Source organism: Diadema antillarum, unplaced genomic scaffold, assembly GCF_040938485.1.
Source record: "Diadema antillarum isolate AM-2024a unplaced genomic scaffold, OU_Dant_1.0 seq00001690_RagTag, whole genome shotgun sequence".
In the NCBI taxonomy this organism is placed as follows: Eukaryota; Metazoa; Echinodermata; class Echinoidea; order Diadematoida; family Diadematidae; genus Diadema; species Diadema antillarum.
Window position 1 is genome coordinate 1 of NW_027272385.1, and position 24,382 is coordinate 24,382.

The following is a 24,382-nucleotide window of genomic DNA, read 5'->3' on the forward strand; positions in this document are numbered from 1 at the left end:
ATACCTTTGGCAAGGTCTCTATGCGCTTTGGAGGGAGACAAAGAAACATACAAAAAAAGATAAAATTTTACAGAAACAGTAGAATGCTGCATGAATCATCATCGACAATCACTATGTTACTTTCTGAACAGATACGTTTTTAAAAACGTTTTGAACTTATTGATGGAACTCGCATGTTTTATATCACTTGGGATGCTGTTCCACAGTTCTGGGGCGGCATGCCTGAAACTACTTTTGCCATAATGCACTTGTCAATGTAATGACGCACCCCACTACCCCCGGACATGGGTGCGTCATGGTCATTTTTTGACTGACCACACGGGGTTTTTGACGGACACCACAGTCACTTTTTTGACGGACATAACGCTGCAAGTGACGAACACCACAGTCACTTTTTTGACGGACAACACGTTGAAAGTGACGCACACCTCGGTCACTTTTGTGACGGACATCCTCGGTACATTTGACGCACCCCCGTAAATACCGAAACGATTTTTGCATCCGTTTTATTCAAGCAATTTCATTTTCTTTTGGTTCGTACACATAATTTGTAAAAGTTTCGGCAAGTTTCCCTTACCATGTAAGCACCGTATTGTCATTCACCGTACATCACGCTGCTGCTACGATATTCCGAACAGTAGTATGTATTCTGTGCATGCAATCCATATTATGACAATCACATATGTGTGCAGAATGCGCTGTGTGTGCGCGGCCATTGCTAGTGCGGTGGATGCATACTGCTGCAGCGCAGGTAGGTACACGCCACGGCATTCATATTCCCGCTCGAGTACTGCGTAACTACAGCCTAGTCGCGGTACGTAGAGATTCGCACAGCTAGCTAACAGCGTCGCGCGCGCGTCTGGCCAGCTGGTCGGGCTATAGATCCCGCGAGCATGCAGAAAATAGCATGCATGCAGCAGGCAGTTCTTCTGCTGCCGTTTCGACAGGAAAGATTGAACTAAGTTGTTACATCGCTGAACAGTCCCTGGTTTGAGATTGAGTATTGATGATTTCATGGGTTTGTTGGAGGGAAAATGTAAGGAGAAAGGGTGGCTTTTAAATTCTTTGCTTGCCAGATTCTGGCAAGCATTTTTTCCTCTTATTCCAAAACGCTTCCCGACTTTGATTTTCACTTGCCGCGGGAAAGCGCTCACTGTAATTTCACTCGCGGTACGTGTATCCGGCGGGACCGGTAGCGTGCAAAAATGCGTGCAGTTTTCCATAGCCAAGTAACGTACCATGACGCACCCCTCGGTTCAAAATAATGCGTGTTATTTTCCATAGCCAAGTGACGTACCATGACGCACCCCTCGGTCAAAATTTTGACCGACAATGATGGGATTTTGACGCACCCCTCGGTCAAAAATTTGACGGACAAAGCTGGTAAAATGACGAACACCTGGGTCACAAATTTGACGGACCAAACGAGGAAATGACGCACCCATGTCCGGGGGTAGTGGGGTGAGTCATTACATTGACAAGTGCATAATAGTTTGTTGAAATGGAGGGTAGATCCTCCCGTGATGATCTCAGAACTCTCATTGACATAGGTTCATATTTTACAAGGAGATATGAAAGGTAAGAAGGAGCAGTTTTGTGGAAACATTGATAAACAAGCAGTAAGATCTTAAATTCAATACGTGATCTGACACTGTGACAGGAAGCCAATGCAAGGGCAAGGCACGTAGTCGTAAGATGGGTGATATTGACTCATATTTCTTGGTCTTTGTCACTAGCCTTGCAGCAGCATTCTGGATAACTTGTAGTTTCTGGAGTTGGTTGTTGGAGGTTATTCTTGGTTTCTCTTTGAAGTTACACAACACGTGCGAGTTAATTTATCTGTCTTTGACAGCAGTGACATTTTTAAAGCGTGATGTGTATGTGACGTACCTGGATGGACTGCAAACAGGAGCGGAGGCATAGAATTGAGTGAACCGCAGGCCCTCCGAAGCCAAACGGTTGAGGTTCGGCGTGGAGCTCGTCGGGTGTCCGTACGACTGCAAGTCGCCGTAGCCGAGGTCGTCAGCATATAGAAATATTATATTTGGTTTCTCCTGAGCATGAGCATAGCCATTCTCGATCATTACATATGAGATACATGACAACAGAATGAACAAAGTTGATTTCGAATCCATCAGTCATACGTGTTGGGGTCGCTGGATGGTGCGGTTAGCAGGGAATCACAAAACCACACACCACGGCCACGGCACTGGCACTGTTGTATCTGCTGGGTGGCGCAAATCATGTGACTACAGGTTGTAGTTATAAAGCGTCAGGTGACTTTAAGAAACTCCACGTTGTTGCAGTTGGGGATGGCCGATGGCCATCTCTTTTCCCAAAGACTCAAAGAACTAATGAGCAATTAAAGGAGATACAGACATGGTGTATTGTCAATAAATTAACTATCAATTTAAAGAAAAAAAACCAATCAAACAAACTACAGGCCTATGGTGATAAAATGACCAATCCTCAATTCTTCCTCTTCTTCCAAGTTAGCGACCACTTACTCACAATCAACAAGTTGATTATTCTGTCACTTTTGTAGAGGGATCAGCAGTGCACTTTGCAGAATTTTTTAAATGATTAACTTTGGTGATAATTGATCATTGCAAATAAAGGACTCAATTTCAATAAACTTGGGGGAAAAAAGTAACAATTACCGGTCAGGCAATAAATAATTGTAGGTCTAAGTGTTAATTTTGATTAGCCTCTAACGCGGTTCTTAGGAATTCAACTTTGATGTGGAAAGACCACTGATTCAATAGATTTAAAATGCATTAGGCGCAAAATTGGTTTGCTTTCTGAGTTACGCAGAGCTACCAAGTCTCACGCATTCTGAGTGAGACTCAAGCATTTAGGGGTAATCTCACGCATGGCACCCATTTTTCTCAGGCATAGGGGGAAGTATGCAACTTGGGCCTATAATAATGAGCTTAGCCCAACAAGCCTGCACCCTATAAACAACTAAATGTAAAACAACTCATTGTATTATACGCATTCTGTCTTTTACACTAGTAAAGTGTTCGGCAGGCAAAACTCAGGCTTTCATATCGTAAAAATTTAAGATTTCATTTATTAATTATCAGGGATTGATGATAAAAAGGTCCATTATGAACTGAATTTACAGTTGCTGTTTTTCTTTTGTACCTCATATATAATATTTTGATTTTTTTTCCAATGCAGAAAATCATTCATTCATTCATTCATTCATTCATTCATTCATTCATTCATTCATTTCATTTCATTTTGTATCGGACTAACCATCGGACTAACCATTCTCAACTAGCACTTGTGGTCACTTTTGGTGTTAGCCTTTTGTTTAATGAGCTTCCAAGATAAACACCGTATCCTCCCCCCCCCCCAAAAAAAAAAGATACAACGGGACCCTCCGCAACAATAACTTTAAAAATATAGTGAATCAATCCAAATGCAATTTCAGGGTATGAAACTGTAAATTGTTATCCACATCTTCTGAAATCCTATCCGATTTGTTCCAGTGGCCCTAGAAAGATGAGGATCTTTGTAGAGCATGCATGCCAGGAATCCCTTCCCATCAAGTTCTGTCCATCAATAATATTGTGCAGTTCCAAGAGTATCCAAGTGTTTCGCTAACCTATGTAGAAGAAACAGCGATAGGCCTATAAACCCATGACATCTGATGCTTTAAGTTTACGACGATCCACAAAGTTTCTCCTTGACCACTTATACCAAACTGAACGGGGTTTTCTGCAAAAAGTATAGGGAAGATGACTAATATTATATTTTTAGACTCAATTGATTCCCAGATATATAGAGAGAGCCGGAGGCTAGGGAGGGAGACCGATAGAGAGGCCGGAGGGTACGGGAGGGAGATCAGAGGAGAGAGACACACTTAGAGCTCCCAACCAAGTTCATATTTCCGGTTTTGATGAAAGCTTCTGGGATTGATTACTTTAAGGCTGTTTGTCCGATTTAGGCCACCACACTCAAGCCAAATTATGAGAGTCCAACCGAGCTTGTATCGTGATGGAATTAATTATCGATCATTTCATTAAAAAAGTTGATTGATAGCAACTCTTGCTGGAATAGCAATTGTCATGGCAACGACAAGAATCCAACTTCCTGATTGGCTGTTGCTATGGGAAGTTGCCATTCCAGCAAGAGTTGCTATCCTAACATCTTTTATGAAGTGGGACCCAGCTGGACTCCATGCTAGCGAAAATATACTGTAGGCAGAATGATATCACCATATCATATTCGGATGGGTTGAATGACAAAGGAGACTCGCCAACTTAAAAACAAAACAAAACAAAAAACAACAATCAAGGATCTGATACCAAAATTTAATCAACCCTCTACGAATAAGTTTGGTGGAGATCAATGTTGCATTATCTGATTTATCAAAGTCCGTTGATTAGTGTCCGAGCTTGCATCCATAGGCGATAGGTCCTATATACCCGTATGTATATACCCATATACACGTATATCCGTATACAAATAGTTTGAGAGACGATATATGGTGAACTTTAATAAAATGTTTCGTTTATCAGCTCGAATCTATTCTCTATACCATCTTATTATGAGAGCATAATAGTTTTGTGATAGGAAGATGAACATTATAATAAGCCAAACTTTTTGCGTCATTATTGTTAAAATGATGATGATAATAATAGTAATAATAATAACAATAATAATAATAATAATAATAATAATAATAACAATAATAATAAAGTTCGAGCAGTTGATCGCAGTTTGAGCTGATAAAAGGAGTGTATAGTTTTGGTTGAGACCTAATTTCAGGTTTTTAACATTTTTTGGTGAGATAATGAGAAATATGAAAAAGCATGTAATTCCATTAGGAATTCAACGTTAGTTATTTGATAAAAATTGGTTTTGAAATGGCCGAGATATCCAAAACAGAGCGATTCTAATATTACGACCATTTTGTTTTACTTTGTTTTTTGGATGTTTCAGTTATTCCAAACCCAATTTTCGTCAAATAAACCTTGAATTCCTCTTAAAATGGTATGCTCTGTACTATTTCATAATAGAGTGTTTTCTTGGTATCTCGCAAAAAGTTAAAAGCCCAGTTCTCATCTTCACCAGTTCTGTACTATCCCTTTAATCTCAATGATAATATGTCAAATGTTTGCAATTAATATCGGAAGTTTTACGATATTTGAAAATAAAATGGATTTTGTAATTTTTGCACAATCCCAAGTTCGAAAGTTCGAGTTTAGTCAATGCTCTTCGGTCATAATATGCCAGCCTGCAGGTCAAAGGTCAGGAGAGTCGTCATGCATTATCGCGCAGCTAGCTACGAACATTATTGTACGTACTGGCGTGCAGCTACAGTATACGTACAAGGTACAAGTGTGCGTGTGCATACACGAGCCGCATGCAGTGTGTGAATCGAAGTCGCCGGTTGTAATGGCAGGTCAATGGAGAAAAGCTGCCCAACAATGTTGGCAAGGGAGAATTACATCTAGATATGGCTCGGCCAAATATCACACAGAGGAGTTAAGACATCTACCCAGCTATCAACGAAGATTATTTGGGTTGTTTTGTCCCTCTCTGAGTAAGATTCAGCTGACATCTCAAGACTTGCCGGCTTATCGCAGCACGTATAATGGACTCACTGACACCACCAGACTCGGTGCAACTACCCCAGCGGAACTCGCGGCGAGCCCCGTGCTGTGTGTAAGTAATGATGCCGCCAAAGCCACCACCGTGTTAGGTGTGGGTGTGTTGATAGGAACAGAGTACTCTGGTTGTAAACTAAGTCGTGCAGAAGAAAGGTCGAAACATGCTTGCCAAACATTGTGTTTCAAGAACGAGGGTATCTCTAACTGGTATTATTCAACACATAGACAAAGACAACAAAGTCAATCTTTGTTGGGCATTCAGGATGTTGTTTACTCAGGGACTTTGAAAAGGCAATATGCTGCACCTTTGCTCTTGATGCATGTTCGCTGTTATAGGCCTAATCCAAGGAAACGGGACAGGAACTACTATGAAGTGCTCAACATTACACCAAACGCCACACAGGCGCAAGTCAAGGAAGCATTCTTCAAGCTGTCCAAGGTCTATCACCCGGACAAAAATGCAGGTAGCAAAGAAGCTCAACGCCAGTTTTCATCCATCAACGAAGCATACAGTGTGCTTGGTAACCTCACCTTGCGCAAACGGTACGACCGCGGCACGTTGAACCAGAAAGACATCTATGGAGAGGTGAAAGAGGAAGAAGTAGATAAAGCCACATTTTCTGGTGCAGCCACGTACACGACCGGCGGCATACCATTTCACGAGGAAGCCGAGCGGCAGGCCAAGAAAATGGATGCCTTCTTCGAGAGTCACTATAAGGCTGCGCGGGAAAAAGAGCAACAGGATCGAGTCGATCGTCAGCGGAGGATTGATGAATACATGGAGCTCCAGAGCAAGGCAAAACACTCCCCCATCATCCTGGCAGCATTCATCGTCACTGCCATTGGCCTGGCAGTAAAGAGCGTCATCTATGATTCTAAAGTGGACAAGAAGCTAAGAGCAGCTGCGAAGGGAAAAAAGTGACCAGTACAGATGATATTTGTCGATGAATTAGCCCGTCTGAGTCAGTAGAACATTACATCAATGCACTGGTGTAATGTTTTATGAGCATAACATTGTGTTCACAAGATTAGCTGTCTACAGCCTAGATGGTAATTTATTTACCCTTTTGTATTGCACACAGCAAATCAGTGTGTTTGATTGTCAAGCGCACAAAGTGCATACATGTAAATGTCAAGTTATAATGTACAATTGTGAAATACCATGTCAAGCCACATTTTGTCCTAGATTATGAATGTTTTGGCAGAAATGGCAGGATATTTCATGTTGATGAAGTGTTATGCTCAAGCAATAACTTACACTTGTATCAACAGTCTTAGAAGCTATTGATAGTGTCATTTACAAATGTATGTAATGAAACAAAGGCAGCTATGCATGCCCTTTTAATTGTTTATATTACACGGTAGTATTAATAAATGAGGTAAACAATTTCTGCCCTTTTCCTTTTTGGTTGTAAATGATATCTTCTTTGCTGTAAAAATGGACAGTGTAACCACAATTTGGTATTACCATCAGGTGAGTTCATGTGAGCCACCTTTCGTAGGAAGTTTTTAATTTAATTTTATTTTTTTAAAGGAGGTACAGTGTATTTGCTAGCAGGAGCCATTATTGCTCTGTAATTTGTTTAGAGAGTGCTCTGACCAAAGTCAGACCAAACCAGCTCAGCATGTCTCAAAATGTCAAAGAGAATGATATCTTGGTAGCTGGTTCTAGTCCCATTTAGAACCATTTTTTAAAAACCATTATACAGGTGCAAGTACACCTACAGTATGTACCAATCAAAGTCTGTAGATCTATTGAATATCAACAGTCCAAATCATTGTTTGTTTGTTCTTTAGCGGTACTTTGTATGCACCATTGTACCTTGATGTTGATCTTTTGTTTGATTCTTCACTTGTTTTCTTTGTTTTTAGTTTGAGGCCATCTGTACAAATTTGCTAGTTGTTACGTTGTTTGCCAAACATTGTTTTAAAGCCATCTCCAGGGTTGTTTTTGTCAGTGAAATTCTTCCATGAAGAAAACAAATGCATTACTTTAATGACAAGAGTATCACTGTGGACTTACGAATCTTAACTCTTACTGTGTGGGATTCTTTGAAATAAGAGCAACATTTCAATGCAAAATTATGACAGTCAAACTTAAATTTTGGTGCACATAATATCACATGTTTATTGTTCATACCCCTGACACAATTATAGTTTTGTGTAGAAGAAGGTCTACACAAATTTGATTTCCTCTGTGTCCATGCCTTTGAAGAATGATACCACAGTTACAATTGTATAAAAATGGCATTTCAGGGAATAATTTCCCTCCTAGAAAATGAATAGCAATTTTAGTCAATGGAGATATATATTTTCAAGAAACTAGTGTACACTTTATGTAATGAAATTGCTACACAAATTATATTTTGTATAGCAGTCACACCAAAATGCATAGTGAATTGCTATAGATGCAATACCAAAAAAATTATGACATTATTCATTTGTGATACATTGTATTGTATACTGTACAGAGCTCTGTATGCTGAATGTCTGTGTCAGCTGTTATAGATCCATGCTATACTTTTCGGGATCCTTTGATTTTACATGTTACCGACAGACACAGCAACAAGTTACTAGTACTGTGAAGACATTTTGACTAGTCATCCAAGCTCTTGTGGAAGAGTGCCAAGTTGTTCAGATATTGTCATGTATCTTGAAGTGTGGGGCACCCGTGAACACATAATGACGATATGCTTGCCACTGCACCATCCCCTTTGCAGAACAGAAGTAACTTACAGTGGTGACAGGGTATTGAAGCACTGCATTATGACAACTGTCAGATAGTCTATGGCACTACATTGGACAACAAATATTGATGAGATTCTGACTTAACTGATTCTATTGAAGAACACTCGCAAGATTTGGCATGGTTCTTGTACGCTGCATCATGTGATCATGAATAACTTTTATTGTGTAGTAAGGAAACTTTGCTTCAATGAGCAAGTGATAATCAGATACTGTACAGTGAATCAAAACAATATCAGCTCACACTACTTGCTGATCATGAAGGCAAGATTGCAAAATAGCATTAATGATTTTAGGTCCTAAAATTCCTGTCCCACCTTTATCCACATATTGTCCAGATATTCACCAGATACAATGCCAGGTTTCAGACGTTAAAGAGTGTTACAGTACATGTAGTTGTACCGACTTGAGGCACTGACAGTGTTGAATGCCATGGTGAAAATGAAGCACCAGATAATCGCCATCAATTATAACTGAACAGGGTTGGTCGATGTACGTACCGTACAGTGCACTCCCGAGGACTTCGTTATAATGGGAGTCCACTGTACCAGGAAACCCACTCAGTAGACTGTCATGCCATTTCGAAAGCAAGACATTGTATTGTGATAGCATGCCGATCAGTAATCTGTGATGTTTTACCTCTCTGTAGGACATAATTGCAAAGTTGTCATTCAGCCTGTTGAATTGAGATATTGACTTCTTTTAAAGTGGAAAAATCTCTTGAACAATGTCTGCTGTATGACACAGTTAAGCAAGTTTTATTCAATTTTAGAGTAGAACTGGCTGCTATGCAGGGAGTAGAAGTAATAAGAAGTGCTACCTCCAGTACAAAACTTAGGTTCGTACAAGGGGTTTACAGTAATAGATGTGTGGCTCGTACTGCATGATATTGTAGAAACGGCTTCTAACCATGGAACCTGTTCCTGTTCCTTGCTACATGTACAAGCAGGTCCGTGAGCTGATGTTACACTGTATTTGTGATTCCACGATATGAATGCAGTCATGAATATTAAATACTGCATTCTGCTTGGGAGTGAGATTGGTAAAAATAGCCTTAGTGCAAGGCTTCTTTTATATTCTATGCTGCTGTGAGAACACAGCAGAACAAAGTAAAAATGGAATGAGGTACAGTATATACCAAAATAAACTTTGCGTTAAATTTACGTGTAACGCAAGCGCCGATCGGTACTGCGTTAATCTTTCTGCGTTACAAAATTAACGATCACCGTGCGTGAATGATCGTTACAGATCGTTACAGATCGTTACTGTGCGTTACAGATCGTTACTGTGCGTTAATTTTTAGATCTTGCGTTAGCGGACTTGTCATGTGGACTGGCAAGAAATCTCGGAAATTGCGAGACTCGGAGATGCCTCGGTTAAGTAACTGTCGTTCGTAATATTTACTACGGACAATTTCCTGCCGGCGGAAGGCATTTAAATAGCGATATCAAATACCGAAAAGATTTTGTAGTTGAGCAGAACTCCCCTGGCAATGTCGTATTGTCATGGTCGTCAAATTTGTACTCATGGGCGCAGTCAATGGAATCGGGCAAGCAAAAATTTCGAAGCCACATTTTTCCCCACAGCCAACATATTCCATCGAACATTGAACCCATGAAATCACGCATACGCAAGCCTAAAGCTAACGCCGACTGTCTAACGTTAGCGATGTCACGATTTCAACAATGGTCAGACACTTACTCAATTCAGGAAGGTGCAAAAGTCCATTTATATTCCAATACACAACGTGTGTCTCGCCGAATAACTGGTGGTAGTGTGTGGTGACAAAGCCGAGTATTTCGGCAGTAAAAGTAGCTGCAGCAGAAGAAAATGTCTACCACTTTCTGCTCGCATTATTACACTGCCAGCAGGTGAGTCAAGTGGTGACTTGATAGGCACGCTTCACATGAAAGTTTACCCAGAAACATGAAAAATCCCACGATGCCAAGGTGCCAGAGTGGGGAATGGGGAGGGGTGGAGAGAGAGAGATACCAATCAACAGAAGAAACCGCGCGTACTGGCGCATTCTCGGAGGTCATGAACAGTCTGGGGTCTTGGAGATGAACAGAGAAGGAATGTTTAATTAAAGATAGCTCAAGTCGAAGACCCAGGATTACAAACGTTGATTCTTTTTTTTTTCTCCTTTCATTTATCATGCCTTCACGTTTAGAAATGGTTGCACTCCTTAAAAAAAAAAAAAAAAAAAACTCTCCTGCGATTTTTAAAACGTCAAACTTACCATGAAAGTGTTACTACGTGTAATACAATAGTTAATACTATACCTATTGCTTTAATCATACAATGTATCTGTATAACACAAATTTGACTACCAATGACAATAAAAGATACTTGTATTTGTTTTGTGCGGAGATTTTTTTGTCTTTATCCTGACTAGTTCCTATGAAATTTCTAATGTTTTTACGGCAGCATCAACAGCCTAAAATAAATTACTGAGAGATTTATAGATTATGAAATTTTTGGCAACCATCCATTTGAACGTCAGGCATGAAAAGCTCCTGATATTCAGCAAAAACAACTCAACAGATCAGAGACAAAGTTCCTTCAAATTTTTGAGAAGTAGCACGCAGATTTGCTGGGCGTGGTAGGGTCCATGCTTTGAGATCGTCACAATCGTGTTGTCACCAGGGAGGTGGAGTGTCTCTCTTCCACCTCCCTGTTGTCACGGAGTATCGGGAAGTTCTCACAAACTCCAGGATCACCCCTCCCTGCCAACTCCATGTTGCTCCCAGGGAGGCGGGAAGAGTCTCTTCCCACCTCCCTGTTGCTCCCCAACGTGCATTGTGAATGCGTGGCGTTTCTTGTCACCGTCAGTACCAGAGGCTGCTTTGTATTTGTCTTGGAATATTGATTCTTCTTGTCATAACATGAGTGTAGTAATCGTTTTGCATGGCTATGTAAAAAATTGTGATACAACGTGTACTCAACTCGTCTTTGTGATTTTTTTCTTCAGTCCAAAAGGAAGACAAAATAGTATCATGACGTTTGCAATTGTTCGAAAGGTCTGCTTTTGATAACTCACAGACTACTCAGTAATCACCCTTGTTTTCCCGCTCCCAGGCCCTCCAATTTTATTGAGCAATCCACACGCGCGCGCAAATTCCTTTGCCATGTGGTTTTGCCAGCCAGCTGTCGGAATGTGCTTTGAAGTTACATTTCAGCCTGGCCTGGCTGGCATGAATGGGTGTCGAGTTTCAATCAATACCTACTGTTGTTTTATTCTTGTATTTGAACATGTCGTTTCACCTGACAACACACGGAGATCGGGAAGGTGTAGGGCCAGGGAAGAGGTTTTTGTTGTGTGTTGCAACCTAATCCGGGCAATTAACCCCAGAGGGTAATTACCCCCCCCCCCCCTCCCCCGCTAAATACTGGTTAATGGTAAGGTTAGAGTAAAGATTAGGGTTAGGTTTAGGGTGAGGAGTTTGGGTTATGGTTAGGATTAGGGCCAGGGGAAGGTTCCGGGGTAATTGCCCAGGAAGAAAAGAGGGACGCGCTTTTGTTCTTGGTCAAATCGATTTCCTAGGTGATGCTGTGGAGCTAGAAAGGAACAAAAAAGGCAATTATGATGTGTGGCGTACTTCCGGGACGTCTTATTTTTCTTGCACTCTGAAATTTCCTATTGTTTGGCGTTATCAATGTCGTTAATTGTTGTATAGTTACCCTCTTTCGCATTATAAACCTAAAGTCCATAGAACATTCATACGCATTAAGATCACACTCGAAAAGCTATACTGGTGTATAGTTTGAACACAGCGAAATGAAATAACGAATATCCCGCAGATTTTCCAAAATTATGCGTCATGTGGGTCCATTAATTTTCTTTTCTTTTCTTCTTTTTTTTCATTTGTCTTCTTGTCGATGTGGGGGGTAGATTCAGGATATACTTTTCCTTTTCCCCTTTCGGCCCGGTGCGATTACTCCTGGTGCTGACATTCTTTCTGCTCGTCTTCCGATTATACTGTTGTTGTAAATAAATGCGCATGGAGCCCCAGCTGTATCGCCAAAAAAAAAAAAAAAAAATCTATCTAAAGTTGACCTTCAAGTACATGTACTTAAGTAAAATCTGAATCAATTAGCCATGGTACGGGTTTGCGGTTTCAATCCCCTCGAAGCCCGATATTTGCCTTTAAGCAAGACACTTTATCCACAAAAGGCCAGGGCTCCACACTAACTTTTATTTCGGTGGCCCGATCGGGCCACCAAAATGATTGATTTTTATTTTTTGGTGGCCCGAAAAGAAAAACAAACAAGCAAAACTATCGGTCCTACTAAACATAGAAAAATAAATATCAAGTATTACTGAAGTGATACAGGTACCCACGTCTAAAATAAGGAGAAAATTTAATCATCTTATACCGTTATTCTGAGTTCTAAGATTTCGCAAATAGGCTTATAGATTATTATAAAAGGTGATGCCTATTAAATTGGTCAAAATTTACGTTTGAAATGAGAAAGTGGGAGCATTTGCAGACATTGTAAACATCTGACATTTGTTTTAGCATCGTGTAAAGAGCCAAAAAATTACCGTTATTTATTTCTGGTGGAAATTCAAGCAATCATTCAACATTTACAAGTATTTTAACACCTTCCGGAATGTAAAACCAAGCAACCGACATTCATTCTATCATCTTACGGACCTGAATATCATCCTTATTCATTTCCGAACGTGAAAGCAAACATCCGCTCTTTATTTTATCATCTAACTGAGCCGATTGATACCATTTATAATTTCCAAATGTACAAGCAACAATCTGTTACTTATTTTAGCATCGTACGGAGCAGAATATTACCGTTATTCATCTCCAAATTCAAAAGCAAACACCCGACATTTACTTTATGATCGAAGGAGCCGAATGTTACTGCTGTCCACTTCCGAAAGTGAAATGAATCATCTGACATATTTCAGCATCGTACGGAGCCGAATGTTATACTGTTTTTCACATTCAAACGTCATCCGACATTACATTTACCATCAAACGCAACTGAATGTTGTTATTCATTTCGAAATGTTAAATTAATAGCAAATGTCTGATATTTATTTTAGCATCTTAATTATGGAGCAGAATGTTACTGCTTGTCACTTCCGAACGTTCAAGCAATCATCTGACATTTATTTTGGCATCTTCCGAAGCCGAATGTTATTGAGCACTATTTACTTTCGAACGTAAAAGCGAACATTCGGCATTTCATCGTCGTACGGAGCTGAATATCACTGTTATTCATTTCCGAACGTCAAAGGGATCATTCGACATATATGTTAGTATCTTCCGGAGCTGAATGTTATTGCCTTTTACTTTTGAACGTAAAAGCGAAGATCCAGCAATTATTTCATCATCGTGCTGAGTTGAATACTATTGTTATTCATTTCCGAACGCCGAAGCAAACATTCAACATTTATTTTAGCATCTTCCGGAGCTGATTGTTATTGCTATTTACTTTCGAATATAAAAGTAAACATCAGACATTTATTTATCATCGGACGGAGTTGAATACTATTGTTATTCATTTCCGAACGTCAAAGCAAACATTAACTTCACCATCAAACGCATTTAAATGTTACTGTTATTCATTTCGAAATTTAAAAGCAAACATCTGACATTTAATCTAGCAGCTTTACAGGCCTCGAAATAGGATTTTGGAGGGGCAAGGCCATTTAGAAAAGGGCACTTTTTCCAAGAGGCCAGGGCACTTAAAGGACAAGTTCACCTTCATATACATGTGGATTGAGTGAAGGCAACAATGTTAGTAGAACACATCAGTGAAAGTTTGGTGAAAATCCGATAATCCGTTCAAAAGTTATGAATTTTTAAGATATCTGTGCAATCACTGCTGGAGGAGAAGACTACTACAGTGTATGATGTCACATGCGTACAACGATATAAGGAAAATAAAAAGAGAATTTCACAAAAGTTGACTTTTTGAATGAAGTGTACATTTCTTCGACTTGTTACTGACTTATGTTAGGGGTAATATTATTCCCCCTGACTTCTGAAAGAGAGAAGTCGAGTGTTAGTCTATTACGATGTATGTGAGAAAAGTGAGAATATCTTGAATTTTCTTTATACTTTCTTTGTATAGTTGTACTCATATGACATCACAAGCTACAGTAGTCTTCTCATCCAGCCGTGACTGAGCAGATACTTCAAAAATTCATAACCTTTGAACGGATTGTCCGATTTTCCTCAAACTCGCATTGATGTGTGCTACTAATATTGCTGCATTCACTCAACCCACATGTCTGTGAAGGTGAACTTGTCCTTTAAGTCAGTCAGAGGGGCACCAAGGCCACATTGGAAAGGGCATGTTTGGTGTTTATGAAAAAAGAAAGAAGAAAAACAAACCGAGAAAAACAAACACACACACACACACACACACACACACAAAGTGCAACACAGAACAAAAACCTCTTCCCTACAGCTGTAACACATTCCCGATCTCCGCGTTTCTATCAGGTGAAACAACATTTTTTAAAACAGGAATAAAACAACAGTAGGTATTGATTGAAACTCGACACCCTTTCAGGCCAGCCAGGCCAGGCTGCCATGAAACTTCAAAGCACATTCCGACAGCTGGCTGGCAAAACCACAAGGCAAAGGAATTTGCGTGCGCGTGTAGATTGCTATGATTAGTCTGTGACAGACAGTTCATGACCTCCAAGAATGCGCCAGTACGCGCGGTTTCTTCTGTTGATTGGTCTCTCTCTCTCTCTCCACCCCTCCCCATTCCCCAGTCTGGCACCCCTTGGCATCGTGGGATTTTTCTTTTTTCTTGGTGAACTTGAGTTCACTCTATCTGAATATGCGCTGCCTAGCTAGTACATACTCGCGGCCGCTGCTGCGCTGCGGAGGCAGTTGCGACGGTAAAAGCCGGTCGGGCGTACATGTACGTACACGTCGTCTCGTATACCTCGGAAAGATACTTTGAGTTTGAATCAGATACATCGGGACGCGAGTGAACTGAAGGTATGATATTTGAGATCAGGAAAGTTGTTCAAGCTTATTAAAGAGACTTTGAGAAAGGGCATATCATACGTCATAAATAATAACTTTCATTCTAAAAGGGCACCACGGCCCCAAGAAAAAGGGCACATTTTTTTTTTTTGGCCGTAACTTTAATCAAAAAACAAAAGGCATTGCGGCCAACGAGAGGGGCACCTATGGCCGTCGGTGGCCGTCGGTTAATTCGAGGCCTGAGCTTACGAAGCCGATAGTTACCGCTGTTCATTTTCAAAACTGAAGGCAAACATCCGGCTTTTTTTGGTGGCCCGGCGTGCGTTTTTGGTGACGCCGGTCGCAAATAAACCATTCGCGAAATCGTGATTCGATTCGCGAAAAGACTCCGCTAAATCGCTACACTCGGCAGGGGCTACGTCGTCCTTTCTCCAGGTCTCGTTACAAAACCAAAATCTCGTGTGAGTTCTTGCGTTACCTATCGTTAATTTTAACGAAACATCGTTAATTTGCGTGAGGGATCGTTACTCATCGTTACTCATCGTTACTCATCGTTACTGCAAACGTTAATTTTCCCGATCGTTACTTTGCGTTACTAACGATTCAGGTGAAACCGCTTGCGTTAATGAAACGTTAATGTTGATTAACGCAAAGTTTCTTTTGGTATATACTGTAAAATGTTTATTTCATGCAGTTTTCTCATTCTAATCTGTCCGATGTCTTCTTACTGCTGTGATGTTTTAAATTTTCAGAGTAATATAAAGAATGTCGTTTGACATATTATAATCAATATGTGTATTCAATACTGTATTGCGCAAATCATGCCTGTTTGAGAGTTACCTGTATACGTGTCTTTGTGTGTGCATGTGTGAGTGTGACGCATTGTACCTTGGTACAAATGTATGTGCATCAATAAGAGATTGTGTGTCAACCTGTTGAGGATGGACTAATTTTGCTACAACACGCATTTCCCATAGACACCTGCCCGAGTATACTTGGGACTCATCCTCAGCAGGTTAAAGGGAAACCAAAACCCAAACATAAATGTGGATTGAGTGAAAGCAGCAATATTAGTTGATCTCATCAGTGAAAGTTTGAGGAAAATTGGACTTTCCGTTCAAATGTTATGAATTTTTAAAGTCTTGGTGCCATTACCGGTGGATGAGGAGACTACTACAGTACATGACATCATTATGGACAACAATAAAAAAAATCATAGAAAGCATAAAGAAAATTCAACATGATTTTACTTTATTAGCATTATGAAAGAGCACTTGGCTTGCCTCTTTCAGAAAGCGGAAGGAATAATATTACCCTTGACATATGTCAGTAGTGTCGATAGAATGTGTAATTTCCATGAAAAATAATTATTTTTTAAATTTTCATATGTTCTTTATATTGTTGTCCACAATGACATTATTAAATGTAGTAGTCTCCTCATCCAGCAATTACTGCAATGAAAATTAAAGAATTCATAACTTCTGAATCGACTGTCCGATTTTCGTCAAACTTCAGCTGATATGATCTACTAAAATTGCTACTTTCACTTAATCCAATTCATATTTGGTTTTGGGTTTCCTTTAATCCTGTACAGTAGACACTAGTGTGTTTCTGCTGTGTGTGTATTTATGGCAAATATTATATCAACAAATGAACCCCCAAAGGAAATCACCTTTATGTAATGTCATTAATTCTAAGTAATATTCTGAAAGAAACCCGCATGCAGTAAAAGAGACGATAAGAGTGAATGTACAGTACAGAGTTCTCGGCTCAAGAGTTTGAAGTGCTGTTTCAAGGTCATAATTTTCACTCCAAAAAGTACAAACTCTTTGAATAGAACACTTTGTATGTTCTCTACAAGCCATCATATTATGTACACCATTGTCTTGTATTGCTAGACACTCTCAAATTAGACACTAACAAGGATCTTTCCATCGGGTTCCAAGACATTTGCTCCTGCGACAATTGCTCCCACATTCCATCTGCACGCTAAGCCAAACATGACCATAATCCTAATTTTCTTTTCAAACTAAACCTAAAACCCTATCACAACTCTAACCGTAACCCTAAGTCCTAGGAGAAAATAAGACTAGAGCAATTGTGACAGGCAAATGTCATGTCGCCTCCCGTTGATGTTGTGATATTTAAAGTATAGCCTACATTGTGCTTACGAGAACATATACAGTACTGCCCCACAAGGTAGCCTGAAAAATCTGGTAAGGACCTTTTTGAAAGATAAGCAATTCTTACCCCCCCCCCCCCCCCTTCCTTTGTTTGCTAGTGTTGACAGTGTTGTATCCAAGGAATATGCGGTCACTCACTTCCAAAGAGTATAGAAGCGGCAGCAGTATGCTTCTCTGCTCACTACTCAACTTGTTACCATTATGATAGGCTGCCCTCTATTGGCGGGATTTGTGCTAAAGTAGGAAATCATACTTCTATGCATTTATCCTGTAGGGATAAAAATGTTGCAATACAATACAGGGACAGAATGAATTGTCATGGTGTGAGAAGTGATGGAAAATGTTTTACCTGCATAGTGTGGAATGTCAGTTTGTTAGCCAAGTAGACTGGTTGATGTGTAGCTGGATGGATCATGACTGTCAGTGTTTGTGCAAACAAGTAGTGAATAGGGAGCTTTAGATTTTGACGCGCGGACGTTTGAGCCGACGCTTGCGCTGGACGTTCTCCTCTCCCTGCGTCGTGTGGAAAAGTAGCTTTAGATTACGCTGGGACGCAACGTATAAAAAATACAATCGCGCCCCCATATGATCAGTGCATGAAGAAGCTCTCTACGTCGCAAACTGTGCGGACGTGAAAATAGCCCAGTACGCGTAGTAAACAACTCAGGCGACGCAAGCTAAAAATAGATTGACTATACGCGCGCTACTGCGCACGCTCAGAACATGTTTTTTTCCTTTGAACGTCCGCGCGTCGAAAATCTAAAGCTCCCTAGTGAATGACACAATAATGAGGACATAACATATGGTATCGCTATCAAACATCACATACCTTTGATAATACTGAAGTTTGTTGCCATTTTCTCGTACGTTGGACATGAAATCTAGAGTAGCTTAACTCTCTTTGCTGTCTTCTTGTTTTCTTCAGATCTAATGTACCTAGAAAAACATTACAATGTAGTCTCATAATTTCATCAACTGTAACATTATTCGATAGCACTTGGTTTCTGTCTTCTGTAGCTGAGTGGTAACTTCTGATAGAAATTCTGCCCTGTTTGGAAGATGTCAAGTTTAAAGGCGCATGGTCCCGGTGGGTTAGAGGGCGCTGTTGGATGATACTGCCGAGCACCATTAGCATGAAATGAAGATTGCCGAAGTTGAGTTGTCATCAGGAGTAAAGCGCGTAGGTGTTTCTAGGTAGCATTGCCTTCGTTGTCTTCTCTGCGCGTCACACAGTCTGTAGTGATGCAAGGAAGAGTGCTTATGTGCTTCATTATCATAGTATGACATTACAAAAGAAGTTTGCGAAAGCTGCCATCCCCCTCAGCCGAATCATGAGCCGAATCATGAGCCAAACTGTGATCAGACCACTGACTACAGTGGATTGGTCTTCTTCGGACTCGGGGGAAATGGGCCAAAGCGTAAGCGCCAAAGAGGAGTCTATAGCGTAGGTCTCTAGAGGAAACTTGCGCCGTGCACCCGCTTACGCATTTGACTAAACCACCGGGACCATGTACCTTTAAGCGATTAACTCATCACCATCAATGCAAAAAGAGTTTTCTTGCAACAAAACAGATGGACACAGAGTACCGGTATTCATGATCATGTGATTTCATTTATTTCACACCAACCACTGTGATTATATCAAATACGATAATCATATACACAGAGAATATTTGATATCAGTGTATCAGGTCAACCCCACGATATCAACCTGAATAAATCCTGAATCCTGGTAGGAAAATAAGATGTATAAAAAAACAGGGATCCCTTGATTTTCACAACAATCTGATCAAGTCAGTTCAACTTTTCTTTGTACAAGTCCTCCAGAACTTGACAAGCTCTATTAAAGTTTCCACGAATATCACTGCCCACAGTTTGGGGAATAAGTGCTTGATGCTTGGCACCTCTGAATTCTGAATCCAACCTCAACAAACACACTGTTGGGCAAAAAAATTACCATCACAGAAATCCTTAACAAACTGGAGCAGGTCAGAGTATGTGAGGCTCCTCACAAGGTTTAACTACATTCTAGTTATGAATTGAACACATTTGAACTATCCATACACACAGTAGTCTTGGATTATCAGAATTGATAATTGAATATGATATGCAGCTACAACATACAGCACATAATGGATCACTACGATTAAGGTGGCTTGCCATTGATGCTCACCATTTAAAGGGATAGTTATGCAATTCTGAAACAAATGCTTGCACCTGGTATCCAACTACACTCTGTACTTTTCATACAAATATGTAAGATAGACATTTAGGCCCGAATTCACGAAGGTGGTACAAATGAAACCATGGTTTAAACCATGGACAAAAACCATGGAGCGCCAAGTGTCGCATGGAATATTTCGTTACGAAATCAGTCATTTCGTCGATGAAATTATTACTTTGTAACAAAATGACAACATTTTGTAACTAAATAAACATTTCGTCCACGAAGCTATTACTTCATTAACGAAAATGACCACTTTCGTAACGAAATATTCAGTGCGACACTTGGCGCTCCATGGTTTAAACCATGGTTTCATTTGTACCACCTTCGTGAATTCAGGCCGTAAGGGTCATCAAGTACCCCTCTATTAGAAACCAGTTCACACTTAGCATGTATACCCAGGGCTCTCCACTAACTTTTTTCCACTAGTGGCCCAAATAGGGCTTCTAAAATCTTTGAATTTGACATTTTGGTGGCCTGAAATAAAAGGAAACATACCAATCCATTTTGAAATTTTGCTGCCTGCTCGGGCAACCAAATGGTGGACTTTTTGGAAATATCATGACATGACATCAATTTTTAATGGCCATGGGCAACCAGGCCACTGGTGATGTCGAGCTCTGCCTAATAGATGGGAAAAAGTGCCATGATATGTAAATTGAATTATGTAACACTGACTGTCAGACACACATATTAATGACTTGGGGAAAACCACATAGAGTATATAACCATAATGCTGTCTTCACTATTTCATGACTGGCCCTGGCATTGTGGACAAGAAGTTTGCTAAAGGTAATGAAAAGCTTAGTCTTAGATCACTTATCTGCACATGTGTAAATGGCCACTTCAGTACCATCAAGTGATACTGGTTTTCAAAGACACAATTTAACTGAAAGTAACAAAACTCATTAACACTCAGCATTGGAGGGGGAAAAAGATAATTAAGAACTTGGGTATGAATAATGCTTTGTGAAGATTAATGATGATATCCTTATGAAAGTTACCCACACACTTTGACAAATTTCTGAAAATAGCATCCTGTTATTTTGGCTTGCCTATCTAATATCTCACTTTATTCACATGGAGCCAATATCTGGTGCAAAGAGAAGGCATGTTGATGCTTAACTAAACTTAATCTTTGGATTCAAAAGTAATACATTCAAGAATTTCTGTTTTCTTCTTTTTCTCTTTTTCCTCCCAATAATAACCAGAGCATATTCCTATTCAACCCAAATAAAGTGATACAGGGTGCTGAATGAATATTATGACTTTTGCTCACCAATGTTGGCTACGATAAAATCACCTCTGTGTGAGTCTTGCGTATGAGACAAGTGTTCATTATACAATCTTTTACCCAATGTCATTGATCCAGTATTGTGCAAACCACAGTTTCCCACTGGTGTACAAGTTGCAGCCACTGAATGATTTACTGTATTCTTAAAAAATGGCCAGTTTCTAGAACTGCCCTATAGCTGGTATTTCACAAGGTACATTGTAATAAAAGTTGCTGAGTTTTGTATCAATTTCACACATTTTACATAAGATTCAATGAGATATGAAATCTACTTCATAGTCTGATCCCCCTTTAAATGTTAAACAAGGCATAAGTCAAATGTGTATTCACAGGCATTACGGTGTACCTTACACAAGATTGATTGTAAAAAAAGAAACAAATAGGAGGGGAAAAGGAAAAACAACAACCCAAATGACAATACAAGCTACTAAGAAAATGGCCTGAAGGCAAGGCTAACCAGTGTGGTAATTTATGGGTTCATTGAAATGCATGGAGACACCACTTGATACTCAACATATTGTATAGGGTACTGAAGTGTGATTAGCATAATCATGCATCGCCATAGAAACTGGTTCTAAACAACCTTACATAAACCCAGTATCTGTGTCAGTGAACACAAGGGTTGCTGATACTGCTTGCCTTGTTTCCAACCCGACCCTTGTGCACGGATATCTTGTATGGAACCATCAATATGCTACAACACAAGAATGACACCATCACTTCGACAATCTATACAGGTATTATCTGATCTGACACACAAACATAGAAATTAATGATAACATGGTTTGAACTGTTTGCAGCAAAGTGCATTCAGATATGGTTGAAACTGCTCTGCATTCAATCATTTTCAAATGGTCAGGACTACATGTATTCTACAATCATAGAGAGTAAAATTTATTGCATAAGTCATCTCAAACGGTAAACACCAGTCCTGTAACTGATGACCAATGGTGGAGGTGGTTATCATGGGTCAAGATTGTAATGATTCTCGTGCCTCCAGCTACTACTTCACTATAAAGTGTGAACGATGAAATGAATCCTCTGATATAGCTCAAGACTACACCAGTATATAAATTATACAAAATATATGCACAGAAATTGTCAAAGTCGTAGATTAAATATATACAAACACACACACACACACAAAATACATCTGGACATGCCATAATATTGGTATATGAATGATTAAGAAGCGCAAAGTCACATCAAAAAGTTTGTCATAAAAGGGGAAAAGCCATCCGAACATTTACCCAAGTCATGCTCAACAATCCCTAAGCACTGGTAGTGCCAAAAAATTAATCACAGGAGCTGTCTTTTTTTAATTTTGAGAGCAAAGTAAGGACAAACCATCATTGATACATGGAGTGTATGCCACAGAATGCAATCATCATGCAATGTGTTTGAAACACATTTAACATCATAGTATACCCAGGGAGGTGGATTCTACCACTGTCCCATCAGAAACAACAACAAAAAATCTCCTTCTCTGGATCACACAGAATTATCATTATAGCCTCTTTACATGAAATTACTGGTTACTACATAAAGGTGACAATTCATTTAACATTGAATTATAATTATAATAATTGGAATATTTTCAGTTGGACTAACTGATAAATGCTTAATATAAGACCTGTGATGATCACCATTATTTCAAAGCATATCATACATATAAGATATCTGTATGCTTGAAACAAGAGAATAGAATAATGCAATTAAAAATAGAGTATTTCTATTATTTTTGTTTTCAACAACTAAGTACAGAGGCTGTCAGTTCTGCATGTATATTCTGGGTAAGGAACAAAGGATCATTTCACGTCATATGATATTTCATTTGATTTTAATTTAGGATCTATAAAAAAGATTGATTATCATTAATGCACCCGTCGACTAATATCAATTGCTTTATACTGTATAGTATATACTGATATCCCCTGCAATATGCAAACATTCCCTGGCAAGAATAACTCAAATTCATTCACAATGACATTTGTACCATGAAGATCCATAAAATGAGAGTAATGCAAAACAATGGCTTCCTAATTGATTCTTTATAATTATGAAAGCTAAGCCTGCTACAGTAAGTTAGAAGAGTGGAACCCTATGAATTTGGCATATATATCTATGTACCTCTTCATCTTAATCTTTTCCACACAGAGCGCAAAAACAAACAACATATTGTCGCTGGGGCAACAAGACCTCCTATCTGCAAAATGTCAGATGTTCAGGAGAGCAAAAAAACATGGCAGCCAAAGCACTGTATCAAATGGGTAAGCCTTTCCTTGGACATGCCATGGTGGCTTTATTTTTGGGGTAAGATAGCTAGGATTTGGACAGGACATCACAGTTATTAACTGATTATCTGACCATTAATCCAAAAAAGTAATTTTCACCAAAATTATAGATTTCAGATACACGGTCTTGTTGCCCCAGCCACTAGTTGCTTTCACCTTGTGTCTTATTCTTTCTCTATCCCTACAATAAAGGGACAAGAAGAAAATCTTTGAGACTCATGATTTTTTTTAATAAAATATTTCATCATACATTGTACATCACAACATGAAAACAAAGTCTATCAGGGTACTTGTTCTGATTCTCCTATGACAACTTGAAGAAGTTAAATTCATCTTTGAGTACATGCATGCATGTATCCAAAAGTATTCCTAAAGCTTACGATTAGTACTTTGATCTACAAAATATGATATAAAAAATGCTTAAAAGAGACAGAGACAAATGGATAGATTGATAGTATGGCCATGTTGATTTCAGCATGGAGGTACAACCAAACATTCATGTACCTCCATGATTTCAGGAAGCTATCTGACATTGTGTCCTATAAGAATAAATAATAATTCACAATATTTATACAGCACTCACCACATCAAAATGTCTCTGAGCACTGAGAAGAAAGGAAAAAAAAAAAAGGAAGAAGATACGGTTTCAGAACGTTCAGACCTATACTACAATTACCCCCTGCGCATACATTGTACAAAGGCATGAGACTATTGAATGAACAGATAAGTTTTTAGCATAAATTTGAATTTTTCTGTTCAGTCAGTTTGTTTTACACATTCAGGTAGATTATTCAACAGCTGAGGGGATGCTGACTTAAAAGAGTGTGAACTGTCAAATTGGGTATTGGTAGGAGGGACTATCAAAAAGTAATGTATTGCTTGACCGCAAATTACGGTAGGGTACCGGTAAGTTTCGTTATTAGCTATTGAAGATAGACCAGTGCAGTGTTTCTCAAACATTTGAAAGTTAACAAGAGAATGTTACAGTTTATTCATTCCTGAATTCTCAGCATACACAGCTAAACCTAAACATGGGAGCTTTGATAG

General features: G+C 39.4%; 1 protein-coding gene across 1 annotated transcript; it reads left to right on the forward strand.

Annotated features, from left to right (window-relative positions):
* The first annotated feature begins 5,837 nt into the window (after nucleotides 1–5,837).
* LOC139711709 (dnaJ homolog subfamily C member 30, mitochondrial-like) lies at nucleotides 5,838–6,571 on the forward strand. Its single transcript, XM_071623569.1, has one exon. It carries the CDS (start codon nucleotides 5,941–5,943, stop codon nucleotides 6,544–6,546), a length of 606 nt encoding a protein of 201 aa, XP_071479670.1. The 5' UTR covers nucleotides 5,838–5,940; the 3' UTR covers nucleotides 6,547–6,571.
* The last annotated feature ends 17,811 nt before the right edge of the window (nucleotides 6,572–24,382 follow it).

What these genes read in the sequence shown, in the direction of transcription:
- LOC139711709 (XM_071623569.1), top strand. Translation starts at nt 5,941, where the DNA reads ATGCATGTTCGCTGTTATAGGCCTAATCCAAGGAAACGGGACAGGAAC.